The sequence below is a fragment of the Sceloporus undulatus genome, chromosome 2, assembly GCF_019175285.1.
Source record: "Sceloporus undulatus isolate JIND9_A2432 ecotype Alabama chromosome 2, SceUnd_v1.1, whole genome shotgun sequence".
Taxonomy (NCBI): domain Eukaryota; kingdom Metazoa; phylum Chordata; class Lepidosauria; order Squamata; family Phrynosomatidae; genus Sceloporus; species Sceloporus undulatus.
The window spans coordinates 157,462,622-157,482,544 of NC_056523.1; the positions used below are offsets into that span (position 1 = coordinate 157,462,622).

At 38.9% G+C, this 19,923-nt stretch overlaps 1 protein-coding gene across 1 annotated transcript in view; it reads left to right on the forward strand.

Moving 5' to 3' along the window:
- The window catches only part of SMURF2 (SMAD specific E3 ubiquitin protein ligase 2), a 75,298-nt gene extending 61,692 nt beyond the window's left edge, over positions 1–13,606 (forward strand). Inside the window, exons 13-18 of the mRNA XM_042449762.1 lie at positions 529–707; positions 2,408–2,545; positions 2,776–2,896; positions 4,102–4,303; positions 6,459–6,534; positions 11,011–13,606. Of these exons, the coding sequence (XP_042305696.1) occupies positions 529–707; positions 2,408–2,545; positions 2,776–2,896; positions 4,102–4,303; positions 6,459–6,534; positions 11,011–11,110 (816 nt within the window). The 3' untranslated portion in view covers positions 11,111–13,606. The remainder of the gene's footprint in view (positions 1–528; positions 708–2,407; positions 2,546–2,775; positions 2,897–4,101; positions 4,304–6,458; positions 6,535–11,010) is intronic.
- Positions 13,607–19,923: the final 6,317 nt, after the last annotated feature.

Below are 19,923 nucleotides of genomic sequence, written 5' to 3' on the forward strand. Positions count from 1 at the left end.
TTCCACAGTATTTACAGGTCTCCTTTGTAAAATGGGCCAAACAAACCTTGGATACGTGGTCTGGAGTATTACGTATACAGTGTGCCCGCATCATACGTGGCTAGCTGCGCGGGGCGTAAGGGGCGGTGTGTCCCATTTGGATTAATGGAGTGCACGCCTGTGGTGTGCGTGTGCCGCCGAGGCCCCACCACCGCCGCCACATGCTCGAGCCCCATTACTTTCAATGGTGCTCAAGCATATGCACTTTTTTTACACTGGGGGGGGGGTCTGGAATGGATCACCTGTGTAAAAAAAGGGTGCACTGTATGTTGATAGCTCTTTTACTTTACATTGATTGGAATTATGTTTATATTTTGATCTTTTCCCTTCATAAATATTATTTTGTGTTGCAAACTGCTTTCTGACTTTTGTGGTGACATTCAAACAATCTAATGTGCATTATAGAATGTGATAGTATTCCTTTATTCAGATATGAATAATTCATACCTTTTGGAATTAAAATTGATATATTTGTTCTTTCAATTCCAGGAACACTTATCCTATTTCCACTTTGTTGGACGGATCATGGGGATGGCTGTTTTTCATGGACATTACATTGACGGGGGCTTCACGTTGCCTTTTTATAAGCAGTTACTGGGAAAGCCAATTACATTGGATGACATGGAATTAGTTGACCCAGATCTTCACAACAGCTTAGTATGGATACTGTATGTACTGAGCCATTCAAAATGATGTTTATTTTTAGAGTGGTTATATTTTTTTAAACTCTAGTATATTTGCCCTGTAGCAACAGTTTCACCAAAACTGTAGATGATCTAATGATCATTAAAAGCAGGAGCGTCTTTCTCTTAGGGGTCACATATAGAAGCTATATGCCAGAGTTATCCAACACACATTTTTCTTTTCCATTCTCTCTCACACAAGTGCTCTCTCCTTTGGGCCTGCCTACTCTGTTCTTCCACCATAAGCTTGCTTGGCTTCCCTGCTGGGGAAAACTAACCAATCTAAATAATTAATAAAAAGACTGGGAGAAATATAACTTTCTTCTGTTTGACACCTTTTAGCCATCTAGTCATTTGGTAACCCCATTGGCTGCTAGCCTTAGAAAATAGGAACCCTGTTGAGGTGATTGAGGGGGAAGTGTGTTCTTTGTGCAGGACTGCAGAAGGTGCAAGCTGTTAAACTGAACTTGTAAAGGCTGTGATTGGCCATGGTCTTTTGATGATGATGATGACAACGACAAATAAAAAGGCCAAACAGAATTAATCCAAGAAAGAAGGAAAACAATAAAATAATAATAAAAAAGATAACAGCATCAGGAAATTTGAGGTGGCTATATGCAACTCTTTTATAAAAATTATTAGCTATTTATAAATTCCTTCATCTCATTTCAAATCAACAGATCAAATCATAGTACATATGGACAGGGCTTTTAAATAATATTGTGGCTAGTAATAAATAAATAAATAAATAAATAAATTATAAATAAAGGTTAATAATAATAATAATAATAGTAATATACTATCAAATTGGGTCCATATTCTCTCTGTGTCCATTTGTTTGTCTGTCTGTCTCTCACCTCATTCCCCACCCCACCCCACCCCACCCCACCCACAGCATTAGCATTCCAGGCTTAATAATAATGTACTTATTTATTTATATCCCGCTCTTCAGCCAGGGCTATCAGAGCGGCTTACCGTTTGTTAATTAGACATTTCCCTGCCTTCAGGCTTACAGTCTAAAAAAGACAAGACACAAAAGGAGAAGGGAATGACAGTAGGGAAGGGGAAAAGTCCAGCAGATCTGCTCTCCCTCGGAGGCCTGTTGGAGCTGGCTTGCCTTCATCTCCCTCAAGATGGTGGATAAAGGGAGGGCTCTTCTTCTTTCAGGCAGGCTGTTTTTCAGATGTCGTCATTACCATGGATGATTGTGCTGGGGTACTTCAGTTGTAATTTGTTTCTGTGCTTTTATGCGGAAAGTTCTTTAGTGCACAATTAGTGCACAATTAGGGAAAGAATTGCATGGATGCCTCATTCCCTACAGCAGTGGTTCCCAACCTGTGGGTCGGGACCCCTTTGGGGGTCGAATGACCCTTTCATGGGGGGTCACCTAAGGCCATTGGAAAACACCTATTTAATTACAGTTATGAAGTAGCAATGAAAATAATTTCATGGGTTTGGGTCACCACAACATGAAGAACTGTATTAAGGGGTCACGGCATTAGGAAGGTTGGGAGCCACTGCCCTACAGAGTGTTGGAAAGTCCATGTTCTATTGGGATTGCCAGTGTATAAAGAGGCCAGTACATTGGTTAGGTGTGTTATTAGCATATTACAAAATATGTTCTCAGAATATACTTAGACATTTGGAATTTGCTTCATTTACCTCTGTTTTCCTTACTACTTCAGTGAGAATGATATTACAGGAGTCTTGGACCATACGTTTTGTGTGGAACATAATGCTTATGGTGAAATTATACAACATGAACTTAAGCCGAATGGCAAAAGCATTCCTGTCACCGAGGAGAATAAAAAGGAATATGTCAGGTATGTGTATGTGCATAGGTCTTTAAAAAATCTCCTCTCTGTTATTATATTTTGTGTAGCAAGTATTATGGCTTGCTTGAATTAAGAGTGTGGATTTGCTGTATAGATGCTTAGAGTTTTTGGTGGGTGCTTGTGTTTTCTGGTGGGAAAAGATGCAGTTTGGGGATTCATATTGAAGATACTATGTGTGAGGACAGTTCTTTGCAAACAGAATTTGAACTTTGTTGCAGGCTTTATGTGAACTGGCGATTTTTACGAGGGATTGAAGCTCAGTTTCTGGCGCTGCAGAAGGGATTTAATGAAGTAATCCCACAGCATCTACTGAAGACATTTGATGAGAAAGAGCTTGAGGTCAGTATATGTATGTTATGCTGTGCCATTAAATGTAACAAGAAAAGATAGTTTTCCTAAATTGGATAATATGAAAAGTTAAACTGCTTAATTTCTACAGATAGAGAGGATTTGTAAATGCAATAATTACAAGTGACAACCACATTTAACATACTAAATCAATGAAGTCATCCTGAGGCTGTTTTCTTGAGTGCACCATGCATTTTACCTGCCATTAACTGAGCTTGTTAGTTGCTGTTTTAATTCATTGTTTTAAATGCTATTTTATGGAAAACTTCACCTGTTTCAGTGACTGTTTCTGTTAAAACATAATTAAGCTACTTGAGTTTCTTTTAGAATTATGTAAACAAAGGGATTTATAATATTGTATTCTATGAAGTTTATCTAGAAAGCTGCAAAAAGCATTCTGTGTATAAGAAAATATGTAGATTATTCTGTCTGAAAGTAGTTTGGAAATCAAAACAAGTGGTCTTGTAATCATATACATGTATTTCATCCAATAAATAGTCTGAAGCCTCCTGCTGTTAGTCCTATTTGCTGTACACATGGAAACCCTCTTCTTGTAGAGTGCACCCACATCATACTGATGTGACTCAGGGTAGATGCATGCACACATGGCACACACATTTCTAGGAGAAGACTGTAGAGATCAACAGCATGCTAGTCCTTGTACCACTTACACTGTTTAGGAGAACAGAATATCAAGGAGGAGAAAATAATCATCCTGAGACTTGTGCAAGGCAAGAAGGGGCTGCCCAGTGAGAAAGCTGCATAGCTCAGGAGCTTATTGATTACTTTGCCAATTGTTGTTCTGTGCCTTCAGCTTGTTTCTGATTTATGGTGACCCTAAGGCAAACTTATCATGGGAAAGCAGAGTGCGTGTGACTTGCCTAAAGTAATCCATTAGGTTTCCATAGCTGAGTGAGGAGTCCTGCCCTGGTCTTCAGAGTCATAGTCTAATGCTCAGACCACTACTCCACAGTGATTCCTATTATTTGCCAATGCTGATGTCAGAATTAAAATTAATTAGTGCAAATAAAATTCTGCTTTGAAAGTTTAGGCCGATGTTCTTATCTTATTGGCCATCACTTCTTACATTCCACTTTTTAAAGAAACCGTTCTTGGCCATTGAGAGATCATAGTTTCCTGTTTGTAGTTTCCACTGCATATAGACTCTGCTATTGACTTTTGTATATTATGAACAGCTCATCATTTGTGGCCTTGGGAAGATAGATGTAAATGACTGGAAGACCAACACAAGGTTAAAACACTGCACACCAGACAGCAATATTGTGAAGTGGTTCTGGAAAGCCGTGGAGCTCTTTGATGAAGAAAGAAGAGCTCGACTGCTTCAGTTTGTGACTGGGTCATCCAGAGTGCCTCTGCAGGGTTTTAAGGCATTGCAAGGTAACAAAAGCACAAGGTGTAATCTGCCCCAAATTCCATCCCACTGTCACTGTTCATGCATTTTCTGAAATAATCCAACACTCTGTAATATTTCTAGTATAATCAACATGCTTTGCCAAACAAGACTGATTATTTCCTACAGATTCATGGATTTTTATCCACAATCTGAATGGGCGACTGTGTAATCTAGATTGGATTGAGACTGAGCCAGATGTAGAGTAGTCCCATTGCCTACTTAGCCATGACTAAGAATCCATTGGATTGACTGGTTTTGGTCCCTGTTGTTGTTGTTGTTGTTGTTGTTGTTGTGTGCCTTCATGTAATTTCTGACTTATGATGACCCTAAAGTGAATAGTCATAACTAAGAATCCATAGGATCCATTGTTTTTGGTCTCTAACTGGTTTTATACAGATTCACACATGATCTTTGGTTTTAATTATTGGAAGTATTTAAACTGGTGTTAATTGGTCATCTTTCAACCAACTAAATTTTAAAACATGTTTTAGCTTTTTAAAATTATTTTATTGTTTATGCTATTTTAAATTATTCATCTTGATTTTATTATGCACTGCCCAGAGATCTTAAGATCATTTATTTATTTAAAATATTTATATCCTGCCCTCTAAGTATGACCAAGTCCCAAGCCAAACCAATGTCTATATAGGCTTTTCTTTATTTTTGAATGATACACCAGATTTCTACATGCCTCTGTCAACCATTGGGTGAAGCAGACAGGGCAAATAGAGCAGCCAGAGGCCGCTCCTGTGGGACTGTGGCAACCAGACACCACGGTCCCGAGGACTGTTGCTGCTGTGGTCTCAAACAGGCTGTGAAAAGGAGTGGTAAGGAACCGCTCCTTTTGCGACTGGGTTTGGGCCTCATTAGGCATTCTTGGTGCAGCCTCCATGTGATCCGGAGGTGTGCATCATGGGCACGCCCTGCCCTGTATCGGCCCGACAGCAACACTTTTGGGCTGTCTTGTTTGAGGCCCTAGTTATCATTCTTTATCAGTAATAGGTGCCCTTCCTGTCCTTGGCCCAACTCAAATTTTGCAGCCCCAAAAAAGAATTCACTGTGATTCTCTCCCTCCCTCTCCCTCTCCCTCTCCCTCCCTCCATTTTATATATGTATTACATGATTTCATTTTATTTATATGGGTATAGTGTAGCCCACACACTGTCCCATATCACATAACATGTTTTACCATTTTTTTACTGTCTAATTTTAAATTTTCTCCACACGAACCATATCTTCCCATATGAATTTGCATGAGTTCTAAGATCTACAGGGGAGGGATTTCTCTTGGTGCTGCCCCCATCGCAGGCACCCTTGATGAGAACACAGGAGAGAGTGGCTGCTCCCACCCACTGGAAATCCCTTCTGTGTGGTGCTAGGCTACCCCCCCCCCCCTCCACTTGCCTTTTTCTGGCACACAGAGGCCTTCTTGTTTAAGTAGGCTTTTAATGTGTAAGTGGGGGAGCTTTTTACTGGAATTTTTATTGATCTGTTTAAACTTTTGCATGTTTTTTAAATGATTGTATACTGTTTTGTGTGGTGATTTTAGTTGTTTTAAAATTTTATTATGAAAGTTATTAAGTTGACTGTCTCTGGAAGCCACCTTGGGCCCCACTCTGGCAGAAAAGTGTCATAGAAATAAAATAAAATAAAATTGAGAAATTTAAGAAATTATGTGGCAGTTTCTATTGAAATGAGGCAGTAAAAAACCCTCTGCATAGAATGCAGGTGGAAGTGGTATGTGTGGTTCCCAATAGTTGTTGTTCTCTGTGTTATGCACCTTCAAGTCGTTTCTGACTTATAGTGACCCTAAGATGAATCTATCATGGGTTTTTCTTGCAAGATTTGTTCAGAGGTGCATCGTAGAAAGTCTCAGATCATCATTTGTCAAAAAGGGGATGACAAGGGAGGATGTCATCTTTGTTGTTGTGCATTACATTCTGTGACCCCCATTCTTTGCTTTTCTAACTAAAAAGATTGCATGTACAGTGCTGTATAAATTTACAGTGCTTCATAAATAAAGGTTAATAATAATAATAATAATCATCATCATCATCATCATCATCTACCTAGTAATTCTGTGATATGTTCTTGGTTTATGCTGTATACTACTGAATTATATTATCTCTGTATTTTTAGGTGCTGCTGGGCCAAGGCTATTTACAATACACCAGATTGATGCTAGCACAAATAACTTGCCAAAAGCTCATACTTGGTGAGTCACATGCGGTGCTGTATTGGTCCTTTTCTACAGTGAGAGTGGAATTTGCAGTGAATTAAAGCCATAGTTCATTAATCTTTTTTTTAAATAGTAAACTGGGTGCATATTGCCAAAACTAATAATAAAAAAGAACATTTTTTTAAAAGAAAACGTGGTATAATAATGATGCCATAAAATGAAAGATCATGCTTATTGTGAAGTGGAAGGCTTTCATGGCCGGCATCCATAGTTTTTTGTGAGTTTTTTGGGCTATGTGGCCATGTTCTAGAAGATGTTCTTCTTGACGTTTCGTCAGCATCTGTGGCTGGCATCTTCAGAGAAACTTTCTCTGAAGATGCCAGCTACAGATACTGGTGAAACGTCAGGAAGAAAATCTTCTAGAACATGGCCACATAGCCCAAAAAACTCACAAAAATCATGCTTATTGGTTTGCAAGTTCCATGTAAATTGGCAACAGCCCCCTCCCTCCAATTCTGTAATTTAACTGGCCAGTTGGTGACACAGATCTCAAACCAGCTTAGTTTATTAATTATATTTGCAAGGAGAATTGGACTACATGGTTGTAAGTTGCCTCAGATATACCAACCCAACATTTTTTATTATTAACCTAACCTAATCAAATGGCAGATTTTTAACCTGTAGTTAAAATTTTAATTGCTTAAAATACTCTAATAATAAAAGTTTGAAGCCATCATCTTCCACCTGCAACACATCTTTCTTTCTAATTATTATTATTATTATTATTATTATTATTTGTATCCCACCTCTCCCTGTATTGGATCGAGGCGGATAACAACAAACAAAAACAATAAAATCAAACATGATTATCAGTAGATAAAAGCATAACAGGACATATTAGATCTGAGTTCCCTAATCTCCCTCCCACCCTAAAATACCATTAAAAACAATTCCCAATAAAATGCTTAATAAAATAAATCGAGATCAAAGTCCGGTGGGTACAGCTAAACAAATGAAGAGTGAAAATTCTGAGGAGATCAGTTTGGAAAGGCCTGCCGGAAGAGATCTGTTTTTTATTGCCTTCTTAAAGGCCTCCAAAGATGTTAGATGGCGGATCTCATCCAGCAGGTCATTCCAGATTTTTGGAGCAGCAACAGAGAACGTCCTCTGAGAAGTGTCATCTTCAATCTAGTTCTCTCTAACTGCAGTAGGTTCTTCCTAGAGGGCCTGAGAGTGAGGGAAGGATTGTATGGGAGGAGGCATTCCCTCAGGTAAGCTGGGCCCAAGCCATGCAGGGCTTTATAGGTAATAACCAACACCTTATACTGTGCCCGGAAGCTAATGGGCAGCCAGTATAGGGATTTTAAGATAGGTGTAATAGTATCAAATTTGGAATTCCCTGTCACCAATCTGGCTGCCATATTTTGGACCAATTGCAGCTTCCGAAAGTGGCATGAAGGTTGCCCCATGTAGAGCGCATTGCAGAAATTGAGACGAGAGGTTACCAGTGAATGTACAACCGTTTCTAGGTTTTCCCGTTCCAGGAAGGGTCGTAACTGACGAATCAGCCAAAGCTGATAATGGGCGCTCTTCGCTATCGCATCCACCTGGGATGATAGCTGAAGGAGTCCAGGAGCACCCCCAAGCTACGGACACAGTCCTTTAGGGGAAGTGTGACCCTGTCCAGAACTGGAGAGCTTATCACCATACCCGGATTGGGATTGCCTATAACGAGTACCTCAGTTTTATTTGGATTCAAATTAAGTCTATTTTCCCTCATCCAATCCATCACTGACTTCAGGAAGTTACCAGTCATTGCACCCTCTAGAGCTTCCTGGAACCTTTTGGGTTCCATTAGCCTTCAAGGGCGGACCATTCTAATAGGTCCACCACCTCCCGGGGGGGGGTTATAGGTAGTGGCCTTCAGTCCGACCTTAACCAGGAAATGATCCGTCCATGTCAAAGGGGAAGTTTGAATTACTTCACCCATGGATGTTTCTGTTCCAAATTAAAAAAATGCATCAAGGGTATGACCAGCGCAGTGCGTGGGTCCAGAGACAATCTGGGATAGGCGTATGTTGGTCTTGGCCCGCATGAACTCCCAAGCTGCCCCTGTAAGATCTAAAGAACTGGATTCGAGGGGGATGTTGAAATCTCCCAGAACAAGAAGCCTGGGAGATTCCAACACCAGCTCTGAGACCAGTTGTGTCAGCTCGGCTAGGGAGTCTGTTAAGCAGCGGGGTGGTCGGTATACCAACAGAATCTCCAGACTATAACTTGTCTTCAGGCAAAGGTACATAGCCTCAGTGTGGTTTAGTTGTCAGAGAGGTATCCTAGTCAGGGTAATAATTAACATGTTCATATTTTGGTAAACATCTTTTTAGTATTTTTGTGGGTTTTTCAGGCTGTGTGGCTGTGTTCTGGAAGAATTTAACCCTGACGTAGCCCAAAAATCCACAAAATACTATGGATGCCATCCGTGAAAGCCTTTGCCTTCACATATTTTTAGTAGGTTTTTTAGAGTTTGGCCATAATGAGCCATCATCTTACTGTTTTTACATATTTTATCTTTATACCATTTTATATAGAATGTCACAGATATGGCATTGAAAAAGTTTGTTGATAACTGTATAACTATGCCAATGTTTTAATTTCTTCCCCCCTAAATCTTGAAAAGGTTTTGAGGAATGAGGAAGTGGTATCCGACTGTTGGTTGACTGAGTCAATGTTTTATAATACTTGACTTTGCCAATGTCTTATAATAATGTGTGAATTTTGTGATGCTATGGGAGATGGAACTGTGGGCATTCTCCTCTCCTATTTGGATATATAGAGGATCTACATCTCCGTTGGAGTAGAAAGTATATATATTTGTACTACGGCAGTACACCTGATGTTACATGTTTTGTAATTTTGCTATATTTTGGTGCTGGCCATGCGCCGTAATAATAAATTCATTCATTCATAGGTTTTTGTATCAGCTTCTTTAAGGCAACATTTAACCCAAGCTGCATTTGTAAACACTTTGTTGAAGCCATTGAGTATAGTCCTTCTAACTGATGGTTGGACATTTTGGCTCTGTTTTGTTTATTGAGCCTATCGGGTCTATTTGTATCCCACCTTTCTCACATGACGGGGACTCAAAACCCATTACAATCAAATAGTACAAATGCAATTAACACACAAAATTAATAATATATACACTATTGAATTACAGAATTTAAAAAAAAATACCAATATGAGAACACAGCAGTTGAGGTTGTAATTTGACATCACCCGGAGGGCCATTTGTTCCTAATCCCTACCCTATGGCTTTTGTCTATTATGGTCTGCTCTTACCCAATCAGGTGGCTATTCCTCATTTTCAGGCTAAATTTCTCAGTAAAGGGAGGTTCTTGCCTGACAAAAGGATGGTGGTTTACATGGCCTTAGCTCTGATGAGCCTCTGAATTGCCTTGATGAAATAACATGGCCTACTCTCTTAGATCAGTGCATCTCAAACTATCTGATGGTGGGCAACATTTTCCTCCAAGTGTGCCATGGGCTGGTAATACATCTACAGTATACCTGTTGGCGGCAATTGTTTGTCTTTCCTAGAAACTTACCAGGGACCAGCAGCCACTGGTTCGGGAACCAGCACCATCCATGGCCACTTCATTGAGTAGCAGTGTCTTAGAGAACTTAAAGTGGAGGCTTCTTTGAGGCTCATTGTGTGACCTGAAGAAACCACTGTGAAGATAATGGAATATGTGTTACTGAATTCCCAGGGCACATGTTACATGTCTCTTGTGCAATATTGCATTTTTAGTGTAAGCCCTGCTGCTGTTTACTAGGTAGTCTAATTAACCCCTTTGATATTTAACATGTGTTTTCTGTTGTTGTTGTTTTTATTTTACCCCTGAGCTGCCTGATTTATTACTATTTTTTAATGTTGTGGTTCTTGAAAGTGTAAATTACCTTTCATGTGCTTAGCATTTTCTGGCTAATATTCTATATCAGGTTTGCATAATGTGAATTTCCCCATGAAGAGTTACACATAAGTAGTGCTGTTCAGCCTTTGTGCACCAAATACTCAACTGAGTGCACAAACAAATCCATGTCTATCCATGGGCGACCTGCATCCCCGCACAGATCTGTTTCTGCAACCTTAAACTGAATGCAGGCATTAAGTATTGGACAAAAATGTCCAACTGCTTCCACAGGTGAATTTATACATGGGTGAGTCACCAGTAGGATTTTGGCCAATGCCTCCTTATTCAGGTACTGAGATCTAAACCTGTTTCTTGGTGTATTCTGCTGAAAAGTTATAGGGGATTGCATTCCTGTTATTGTAACAGATCTCTGAAGATACATACTTTATGACCCCATTTTACTAATATTAGTTTTGTAGAGGCATATGTTGTATTAGAACTGTATTATACTGTGTTATCCTTTACTGATTTTATTGTCATGAAGGGTGTGTCTTGTGTTATAGGCTGAAAGCCTATTCAAGCTTTTTATCTTTATTTACAGCTTCAATCGAATAGACATTCCTCCATATGAAAGCTATGAGAAACTCTATGAAAAGCTGCTAACCGCCATTGAAGAAACATGTGGGTTTGCTGTGGAATGAACATTTGCAGACTTACTTGGGATTGTATTTACACTCCGTCAAGCAGAAAATCCCTCTTTCAGCCATGACACAGTTAATGCTTGAAATATAGGAAAATTTCTCCCCCTTTTTTCTACTTTAGGACAGTATGAGGGAAAGGACATTTTTTGGAATTCTTCATTCAACAAAATGTCCTGTGGCTCCTGCCAAGGAATCATTCAGCTGCTATTAAAAACTAGTATCTTGAACATAACGGAATGCTGACTTTTTCTTCATTTCAACAGTTAAGCAGTATTCTTCTCTTTAAAAGACGACTACTATTTTTGTAAAAAATGATCTGATCTATTTGCCTACCTGATTTCTATTCTCACAGGTCCAAGATACAGTCGGTACAAGTCATGTTCCAGCCTATTTACATAAATATGTGATACTGAACAGCACCTATACCTGCTATTTTTTTAAATAAAATATTTTGATTATTCTAATTTTTACATAAGATTGGCTAAATAAATGATAAACCTTTTAAATTAAGGCCACTTAACATATAAACTATGTTTTCTTATAATGGATAATTTTATTCTGTTATGGTTTCATTTTCAGTGTTTCTTCTATAAGATTTTTTATATCTCTCAAGCATGAATTACAGGTTTTGGGTCCTGTTTTTCTCTTGTCATATTTCTTCAGCAGAGTCCTAATCTGAGTTAACTTGCACTGCATTTGGTACAGTACTTTATGGTAAATGTGGGAAGCCCTTTTTTAAAGGAAAATGTTGTAGGCATTTAGCATTTTTAAAAGGAACATTTTTGTAAAAAAGTGAATACTTGAGGTTTTTTTTAATTTGCTTTCCATTTTAAATGGAACTGCTGCATTTTTTAAAAAATCCTAAATGTATGTTGATGATATCAACAGCCTTCTGCCAGGTCATCAGTTCATCGTTTAAAATGTTCTGTGGATGTCAAATCAACCAAAGTTCTTTGTTCACATGCAGCCACTCTACACTCCATATTACTGAATAATCTTACCAGGTTAAAATGTCTTTCTGTCTAACTGTTCATGATGTATGGGTTCATGTAACTACAGTTAAGGAAAAATGGTCATGCAATGGACTCAAAGAAATGTATGCAATATTCAAATACAGTGTGATGAACTCTAATTTAAAAAACTGGTTAGGACACATAATGGAAGTTGTTAGCAAAATGATTAAATACTGAAGGCATATTCATAATCAGCTCTAAATGACAGTTATGTGAGGAATTTTATCTCAAGTCACTATATAAATGTGTTGGGCTTGTGTCTTGGGGATACATCACATAGTAAGCTCTCCTTGAAAATTTGTGTGTGTGTGTGTGTGTGTCAGCACTGTAACAAGCGTAGCTTCTTTTGCACAATTTATTGCTCTGCAGGTGTACACTCGGGTTGATGCTAATACTTCTTCATAGTTTTGTGTACCTGACAAGTAGAAAACAAGTAGAGCTTACATGTGTGACCTAAGAGCTAAATTGTATGTTAGTCTTACTTAGAGCAGACATACTTAAAATGATAGGACTTGTAATAATGAACATATCCCATTTACTCAGTGGTGCTACTAACAGGTAGGGCTAATATTGGATTTGGCCTGAGGGCTTGCTGAACAGTGTTGAAAACTTTGTGAGCAGTCAATGCAGTCCACCTTCCACTAAGAAGCAAGAAACACCAAGCATTGCAACGTGGACTATAGTAACTCAGTGTAAGTAGACACCACTACTGCAACAGATGAGTAATCAAGACTTCTATGTATATTGAGATAGATTGGAAGCTACTAGCACAGCCTCACTGTTCTTATACACTTTATCTGGCATTAGACTTTACCCTCCTTAACTTGTCTTAAATGTGGAGGAAAGAAAGCAAGTAGAGCAAAGGATATCCAAAAGACAATGTCTTGTTTTTTCTGCCATGACCCTAGTGCTAATTCTGGAGGCCAGCAAGTGATATGGCAACTATCAATATCATTGAAGGTATAGCTTCACAAGATGCTGAATTTTGGAGTACGTGAAGATGAATAGCAGTTTCCATTTGTAACATTAGCTGTGACGTGAAGTCTTTGAAACCCTTGCTTCTCTGTAGAAGGTGATAAGGTGTGAGAACCTATACTGGATTATGAAACAACTACACAAATTAGACAAGTGTAGCAAACCAGATGGTGGCAACTGTTAGTCTATTTATGAGCGCATTGCTGGACAATTTCTGGTAGAGCAGACTTCAGTTTCTTTTCACCAAGGCCTACATCATACCAAACAAGGGTGGGGAAATGGAGGCTCTATTGGCTCTCAAAGATGGTTTTTACCGCCTCAAGGGCCACTCACCTCTAAAATTTGTTTGGGGAAAAGTTTCTGATTTTTAAAAAAATCACAATGCCCCTAGCATCCTCTGGCTACTTCCAATCTGTTTACTACTTTAAAAAGGTGCTCTTCTAGGTGTACAAGTTGGGTGGGATCAAAACACTTAGCAAATGTGTGCCCACATCCTTAGAGACAAATTTTTTTAAAAAAAAAAACCCAGGTGAAGGGATACATGGCCCTGCAAGGTGCAATGGAAGGGTGAGACACCCAGATTTTGGGTATTGCCCCCCCTGCTGAAAACACACCTGTCCAGGCAGTCTTGATGAAATAGATCTGTGACTATTTTGGAGCACAAACCTAGCCCACTTGGGAGTCTGCAGTGTTCCTAGGCTGTCAGATGTCCCTTCTTTCAGAGTAATTGGTATAATCTACTTCACTTGTTCTTTCAGGTATCCAGAATAGCTTTGCCTCAGTTTCTCACTTCCATTCTGTTGAATGAAAAAACTGGTGGAATACCATTTCTTGGTGTAAGACATGTGTGGGCAACACGAGGCCCTCCAAATGTTGTTGGAATGCCATTCCTTTCATCTCTAGCCATTGGTCATGCTTGCTAGGACACACAAGAATTGTTATCAAACATTTGAAAAGCCACAAGTTGTCTACTCCTGTGAAGATTTCCAGTGTAAATTATTCTTCAGATGTTTCACAACCTGTCCATTTTGTGTGGTACACAGCTGGTTGTAGGGCTTCTTAGGAAACCAGGATTTATACAAAATCTGGTTTGCTGTTTAATCTGTAAAGAAGAAGAGTCAGACATGTTCTTCCTTCTCTGCAGCATTTTTACTTGATTCAAGATAGCCTTACCCTTACCATCCTTTAAGGATGCATCCATTTTCCCTCAGATTATTCTGAATGTTAAAAGTCTTCATTGATGGCTGGCTCTTCTGCTCATAACAGGGTGCAGCCTATTGATTCCAGGAGGGTGAATGAGAACTAAAATAGTGTGTTGATAGGCTTCAATGAAGAGTTCATTTCAAATGGTCTGAGGAAGGCAAACTGCCGCCAGTCCAATACCAACGTTGAGGATAAGCATGACCATATTGTGAACTTGCTTGAATTATCTTGTGTCCAGAGAGCCTGATATCATTACAGGGCTAACTTTACAAATCTATTTCTCACTATAAGGCAAAATAAGTATATTGCTTGGATTTGCACTGAGCAAAGTGATGCAAATTAAATATCTTGTCTTCTGAGTGCCTTTTTATCTGCATTACCATTAAAAGCTTTAAAGGACACAACCTAGCGGAAGCTTCTCTGGACCCATCAGCTGTAGTGATAAACCCAATAATGTGTTGAACCTTTGGATTTTCACCCCAGATTTAAATGTGAATATTTATTTCCAACATGTCCTTCTTCCTACGCAGTTTCTTCATTCAGAGTTTTGCATTAAATGGTTAAGACAGACATCACCTCACATTTCCATTCTTCATTCCATTAATGAATGTGTTAATATCAATAGTGACTATTTTGGTAGGGTTCCATTATACTCAGCTGTGTTTCAAATTTAATTTCTAGGTGTAAAGTTTTGTAATGGTGCTTTGTACAGTATGTATTCTAATTTTTTTGCACATAGGTTCAGTTTCCCTAAACTGATTTTATTTTTACCAAAATTTTATGTTTTACTAAAGTCCAGAGCACACAGAAATCTTTGTGGTTGTTCTACAACACTACGTCTGTTAAACCTTTGGTGCATTTAAACTGGCTGCAGTAATGGAAGTAAGAGCTTTGCTCCTATATTATACATCTTAATGTAGCATGACCCTGTTGCTTCAGACTTTAAACTGCTCCACCTAATTAACAGGTGCCATTTGTACTTAATACACTCTATTTGTAGATTTCTGACTTTGCCAAATTTTAAGAGCTCTGTCTGTAGCTAAAACTAGTCTATACCTGGTATGGTTTTCCCTCTTCCACAGACTGACAGGTGTTTGGGGTTTTTTAGTTGCATTTCTATTGTATTTATTGCAGAGTGTTTTTAGTATTGATATTCCTTGTATTTTCACCAAGCTGATACATGAGCTTTAACAATACATCTGTATAAAATGTGTTTTTTTAAACTATGTACTCATGCAGAAGTCAAGCAATAAAATTTATATGCTGTTTGCACTGCCACAGCATCAATGGTTTTAAAAAAATGTTGGTTTTGCATTTATTTGGTGTTTAAGTAAAAGGAATGAGAGGTTGTAGTTACCATAAATAGTCATTTGGGGATGGTAGGAAGAGCAATCAACCGCAGTTGGGTGACTCCTGATGGGCCAACCCAACTAGTCAGGTTCCTTTTCCAGCATTTTCATGAGGGTTTCTTTTCTCCTCCATCAGTCAAATTATCTAAATTAAATTACCTAAACCTATACATACTGTATATATGCCTACTTCTGTTGGTTCATTAATTACCTAGGCAGGTGTATTTCGCTCTTTGTTCCATCCCAGAATGATTTCATGGTAAGTACAACCTCTCATTCTCAGGATGCCATGAAGAGCAACCCACCACAATTGGGATATATCCGAGCCTCCAATACTGGCTAGAACTATAACTTCTATAATGCTACCACTTGTAATGTCATAGATGCTGCATAAGCAGTACTGGCAGCATAGACCTCATTGAATGAGACCAAACTGACTGTGGCCTTGGATTGTTATAGCACAAGTGAAATACACAATTTAATTAGTCTAGCAATCACAGTCTATGGTGCTTTTTGAGCTAAAGTACATGGATTAAATTAAACAAATAAAGCTTCTATATGTCCGAATTATATAGTTCTTTTAATATAAACTCTTCCTCTCTCCTTATGTCCAAAGTATGCCACTTATGTTCCATTCGAGACAGGCAGAAAATAGGCAAATAAATTGTTTCTGATACTCTCCCTTTTGGAATGCATTTATGTAAAAATGTTGGATCCAGGATCAATGCTAATCTGTTGTGCATAAATTAGGATTTGTTGACAATGCTGCTAATTCCAAGACTCACCTTGCTGAAATTATTGCCACAAGAAAAGCTACCTTAAATGTAAACATTCTTAATGAGGATTCTATTAGTTTAAAAGGAGAAACAGTAAGTCCATTTAAAACTAAATTTAAAACGTGAAGTCGATGGCTTTCATGGCCATCGACTTCACAAATGTAGGGAAATGATGTATAGTTCAATAGATTGTAATTGTAACATGGGAGTATGCTGACACTGGAACTCCGTCACAACTCATACTTACAGAAAATGCTGGCGCTTGTCTCATCAGGATGTTTGATCTCAACTCCTTAGATAAAAATTGCAATACATGCTTCGCTTTTATACCTTCCACTCTGATTATTTGAAGTACACCCATTCTGAAGTTTTCCATACACACACACACACACACAGAGTATATACTCGACTATAAGTCAACCTCATGTATAAGTTGAGGGCAAGTTTCTGGGCCAAAAATAAGGATTTTGCTATGATCCATGGATAGGTCGAGGGTAAACTTTAGGGGCATATAGCAAAGGATTTAAAGGATGAAGCAAAGCAAAACAATGTCAAAGAACTTACAAAAGTCCAGCAAGCATAACTGTTTGTGCTTACTCTTAAGGCTGGATGGATGAGAGAGTAGAGGGGGTCGGTACTTCACATATTATACTCCTGCTTTTCACCAGGGGACGATTCCTTCTTTTAACTAAGATTTAAGATACACTACTTACACTGACCCGTGGATAAGTCGACTCAGGTTTTTGGGGTCCATTTTGTGATCTCAGTTCTAGACTTATACATGAGTATATACAGTATATCTTCCTTCTGGACACCAAAATAATGTTAATTACCCCAGTGAATAACTCCTCATCCACCATTTTAATTTCATTCTCAAAGATATGGACAGTGGTAAATAAAATTATATCTTGCTTCCTATTGGTTGTTGATGCGGTTTTGTATGAACCAAATGAGGACCCCCGTTGCAGATCTCAATGACACTACAGATTGTATCTCCTGGTTTTGTTGTTGTCCAGCCTTGAGTCAATCTCACTTCATGGTGACTCCATGCTCCACTGCTCCACTGTTTAATTCCTGCAGATTCATACCTGTGACATGCTTAAACGAGTTCATCCTTCCTTTCAGTCTACATCCCTCCACCTTTCCTAGCATTATTGTTTTTCCAATGAGTTGTGCTTTCTCATGATGTGACCAAAGCACAACAGCCTCAGTTTAGTCATCTTGGCGTTCAGGGAGATTTTTGGCTTTATCTGTTCTATGACCCATTTGTTTCTTTGCCTTTTTGGCTGCCCATGGAATCCTTAGCACTCTTCCCCAGCACCACATCTCTAACAAATTGATTTTCTTCCAGTCCACTTTCTTAAATGTCCAGTTCTTGCATCCATACATAGGGAATACAATAGCTTGTATGACTCTGTTTGATCCTTTTCTCTGAAAAGGTCAAACAATATATTCTCGTATTTGAGTGTGTTAACAATCTAACTGGTGATAAATGACTCTTTTGGTAACTTATTATAAAACCATAACTTTCCAGAGTCTGCAATGTTAAAGGCATTTCCCTAAATATTTTGAACTTTCAATTTTCTTTCCATAAAATATCATTTAGATAGGAGTATAGATGAACTCCTATCTGAGATGCCTGATGAAAGGAATCAGTATATTCATAAATACTTTTGGTGTTAATGCCAGGACAAACAGCAAAGCTCTGAACTGGTAGTGTTTGTCTCAGTATTGGAATTTCAAATAGTTCCTGTCCAGAGGTGCCATCGGAATATGAAGGTATGCTTCCTTCAGGCGTGTGGTTGCCATGACCCTGATCTGGTGTTTCCAGGGGCGACACGGAGCTGCCCCTTAGGGACCATCTGTCAAGCCCGAGTCTCCTTCTCTTCCCAAGCCTTGCCTACAGTTGGCCCTTCTTACACACAGATTCAAGCATCCATGGTTTGAAAATGTTCTAAAAAAATATAAATTTCAAATATCAAACCTTGATTTTCCATTTTTATAAGAGACACCATTTTGCTATGTCATTATATTTAATGGGACTTGAGCATCCACGGATTTTGGAACCACGTATAACAAGGGTCCACTGTACCTGGTCTTCTAAACTCTTAAACAAGTACTGTTTGTGTACTTTATAGTTCGCTGTCTTCCATTTCTTCTTCCACCTTAAAAAGAAGAATAATTTCTAAAAGGTCTCCTCCCCAGCCTTTCCTTTATAATATCGTCATCACTTTATTTCTCCTTCCTTTGTACCAATACCCTGTCCGACATCTGATTTCCAAAGAACAGTTCTCCCTTAAGGGAACAAAGGCCAAATTGTTTCTGGACTTCTAGTTCCCGTTTCAATGGTGTACCCACCAAGACATCACTACTGTCACTGCATTCATATTTCATGTTGCAAAAGCTGTGGAATCACGACCTGCATCCACTACATTTTTTAGCACTTTCTTTACCCAAAGCGTTGTGCAAAGCTTGAACACTCAAATGCCAAGTCTCCAAAATCTTTTGTATCTACATCACAATTACCCAAGAAAACATTGATGCTGCTACTGAAGATCTTACAGTTAATACACGAGCCTTCCTCGGAGCTGTGTTTGCTCTTCTCATCAGCTGCTTTAAGGACTGTATACCCTTCATGTGGGACAATGGCCCTGGAAATAAGAGCTGCAATTGGCCCATCTACAATGGGACGGACACTTGCAGGTCCCGGGGGCTTACAAACATGGTAGAAATGCCCTCCACATCCTCTAGGTCATTTTGGAGCATGCAGCCCACACTTTGTCCTCCCCTGGTTTAAAGCATGGAAGAGGGAGTCAAACCATGGTTAACTTAAAATATACATTTTGGGACATGTCAGGATCTCAGTTCACCCTTTCTGACAAGCTGCTGTAATATAAAGGCTAAGAATGGTTTTAAGCCTTTCTTTTCTGTGAAAAAAATTCTTCTAGAATTAGAACCACACACACTGACAAGGCAGCTGAGTGGTAAAAGCAATCTTTCATCTTTCAGGGGTGTTTTCTTAGACAGATCAAGGATGAAGTTTCTCTTTAACTTTTTACTTAGCAACAACATGTCTGTCTTTCCCTGAGCAAAGTTTGGCACAGTTATTAAGATCAGAACAGAATTCCTCCATGAGTTAGAATTTCCATAATTAGATCCTATTGGTTTGTGGCCCTTGATTATTCCAGCATCTGTACTACTGAGAGCTTTGCAGTAGGTGGCATCCAGTGCCTTCATGTGCACTGCCCCAGGTGCATAACAGCAGTCATAGGGCTAATGGCCACAGCCCATTCCTTTGGCTAGTTTGTGTTCAGGAGCCCCACAGCTGCAAACCAGAGAGGAAGCAAGAAAAGGAATGGGGGGAAAAAACTCCTCAGAAGCCATTCTGACTTATGTTTTACCTTAATGGATTTTTGCCTATACAAACCCACTCTAGATTTTGTACACTCCTGGTAGCTCAAGTATAGCTAAAGTAACTTGAATGTACAAGTAAGCTT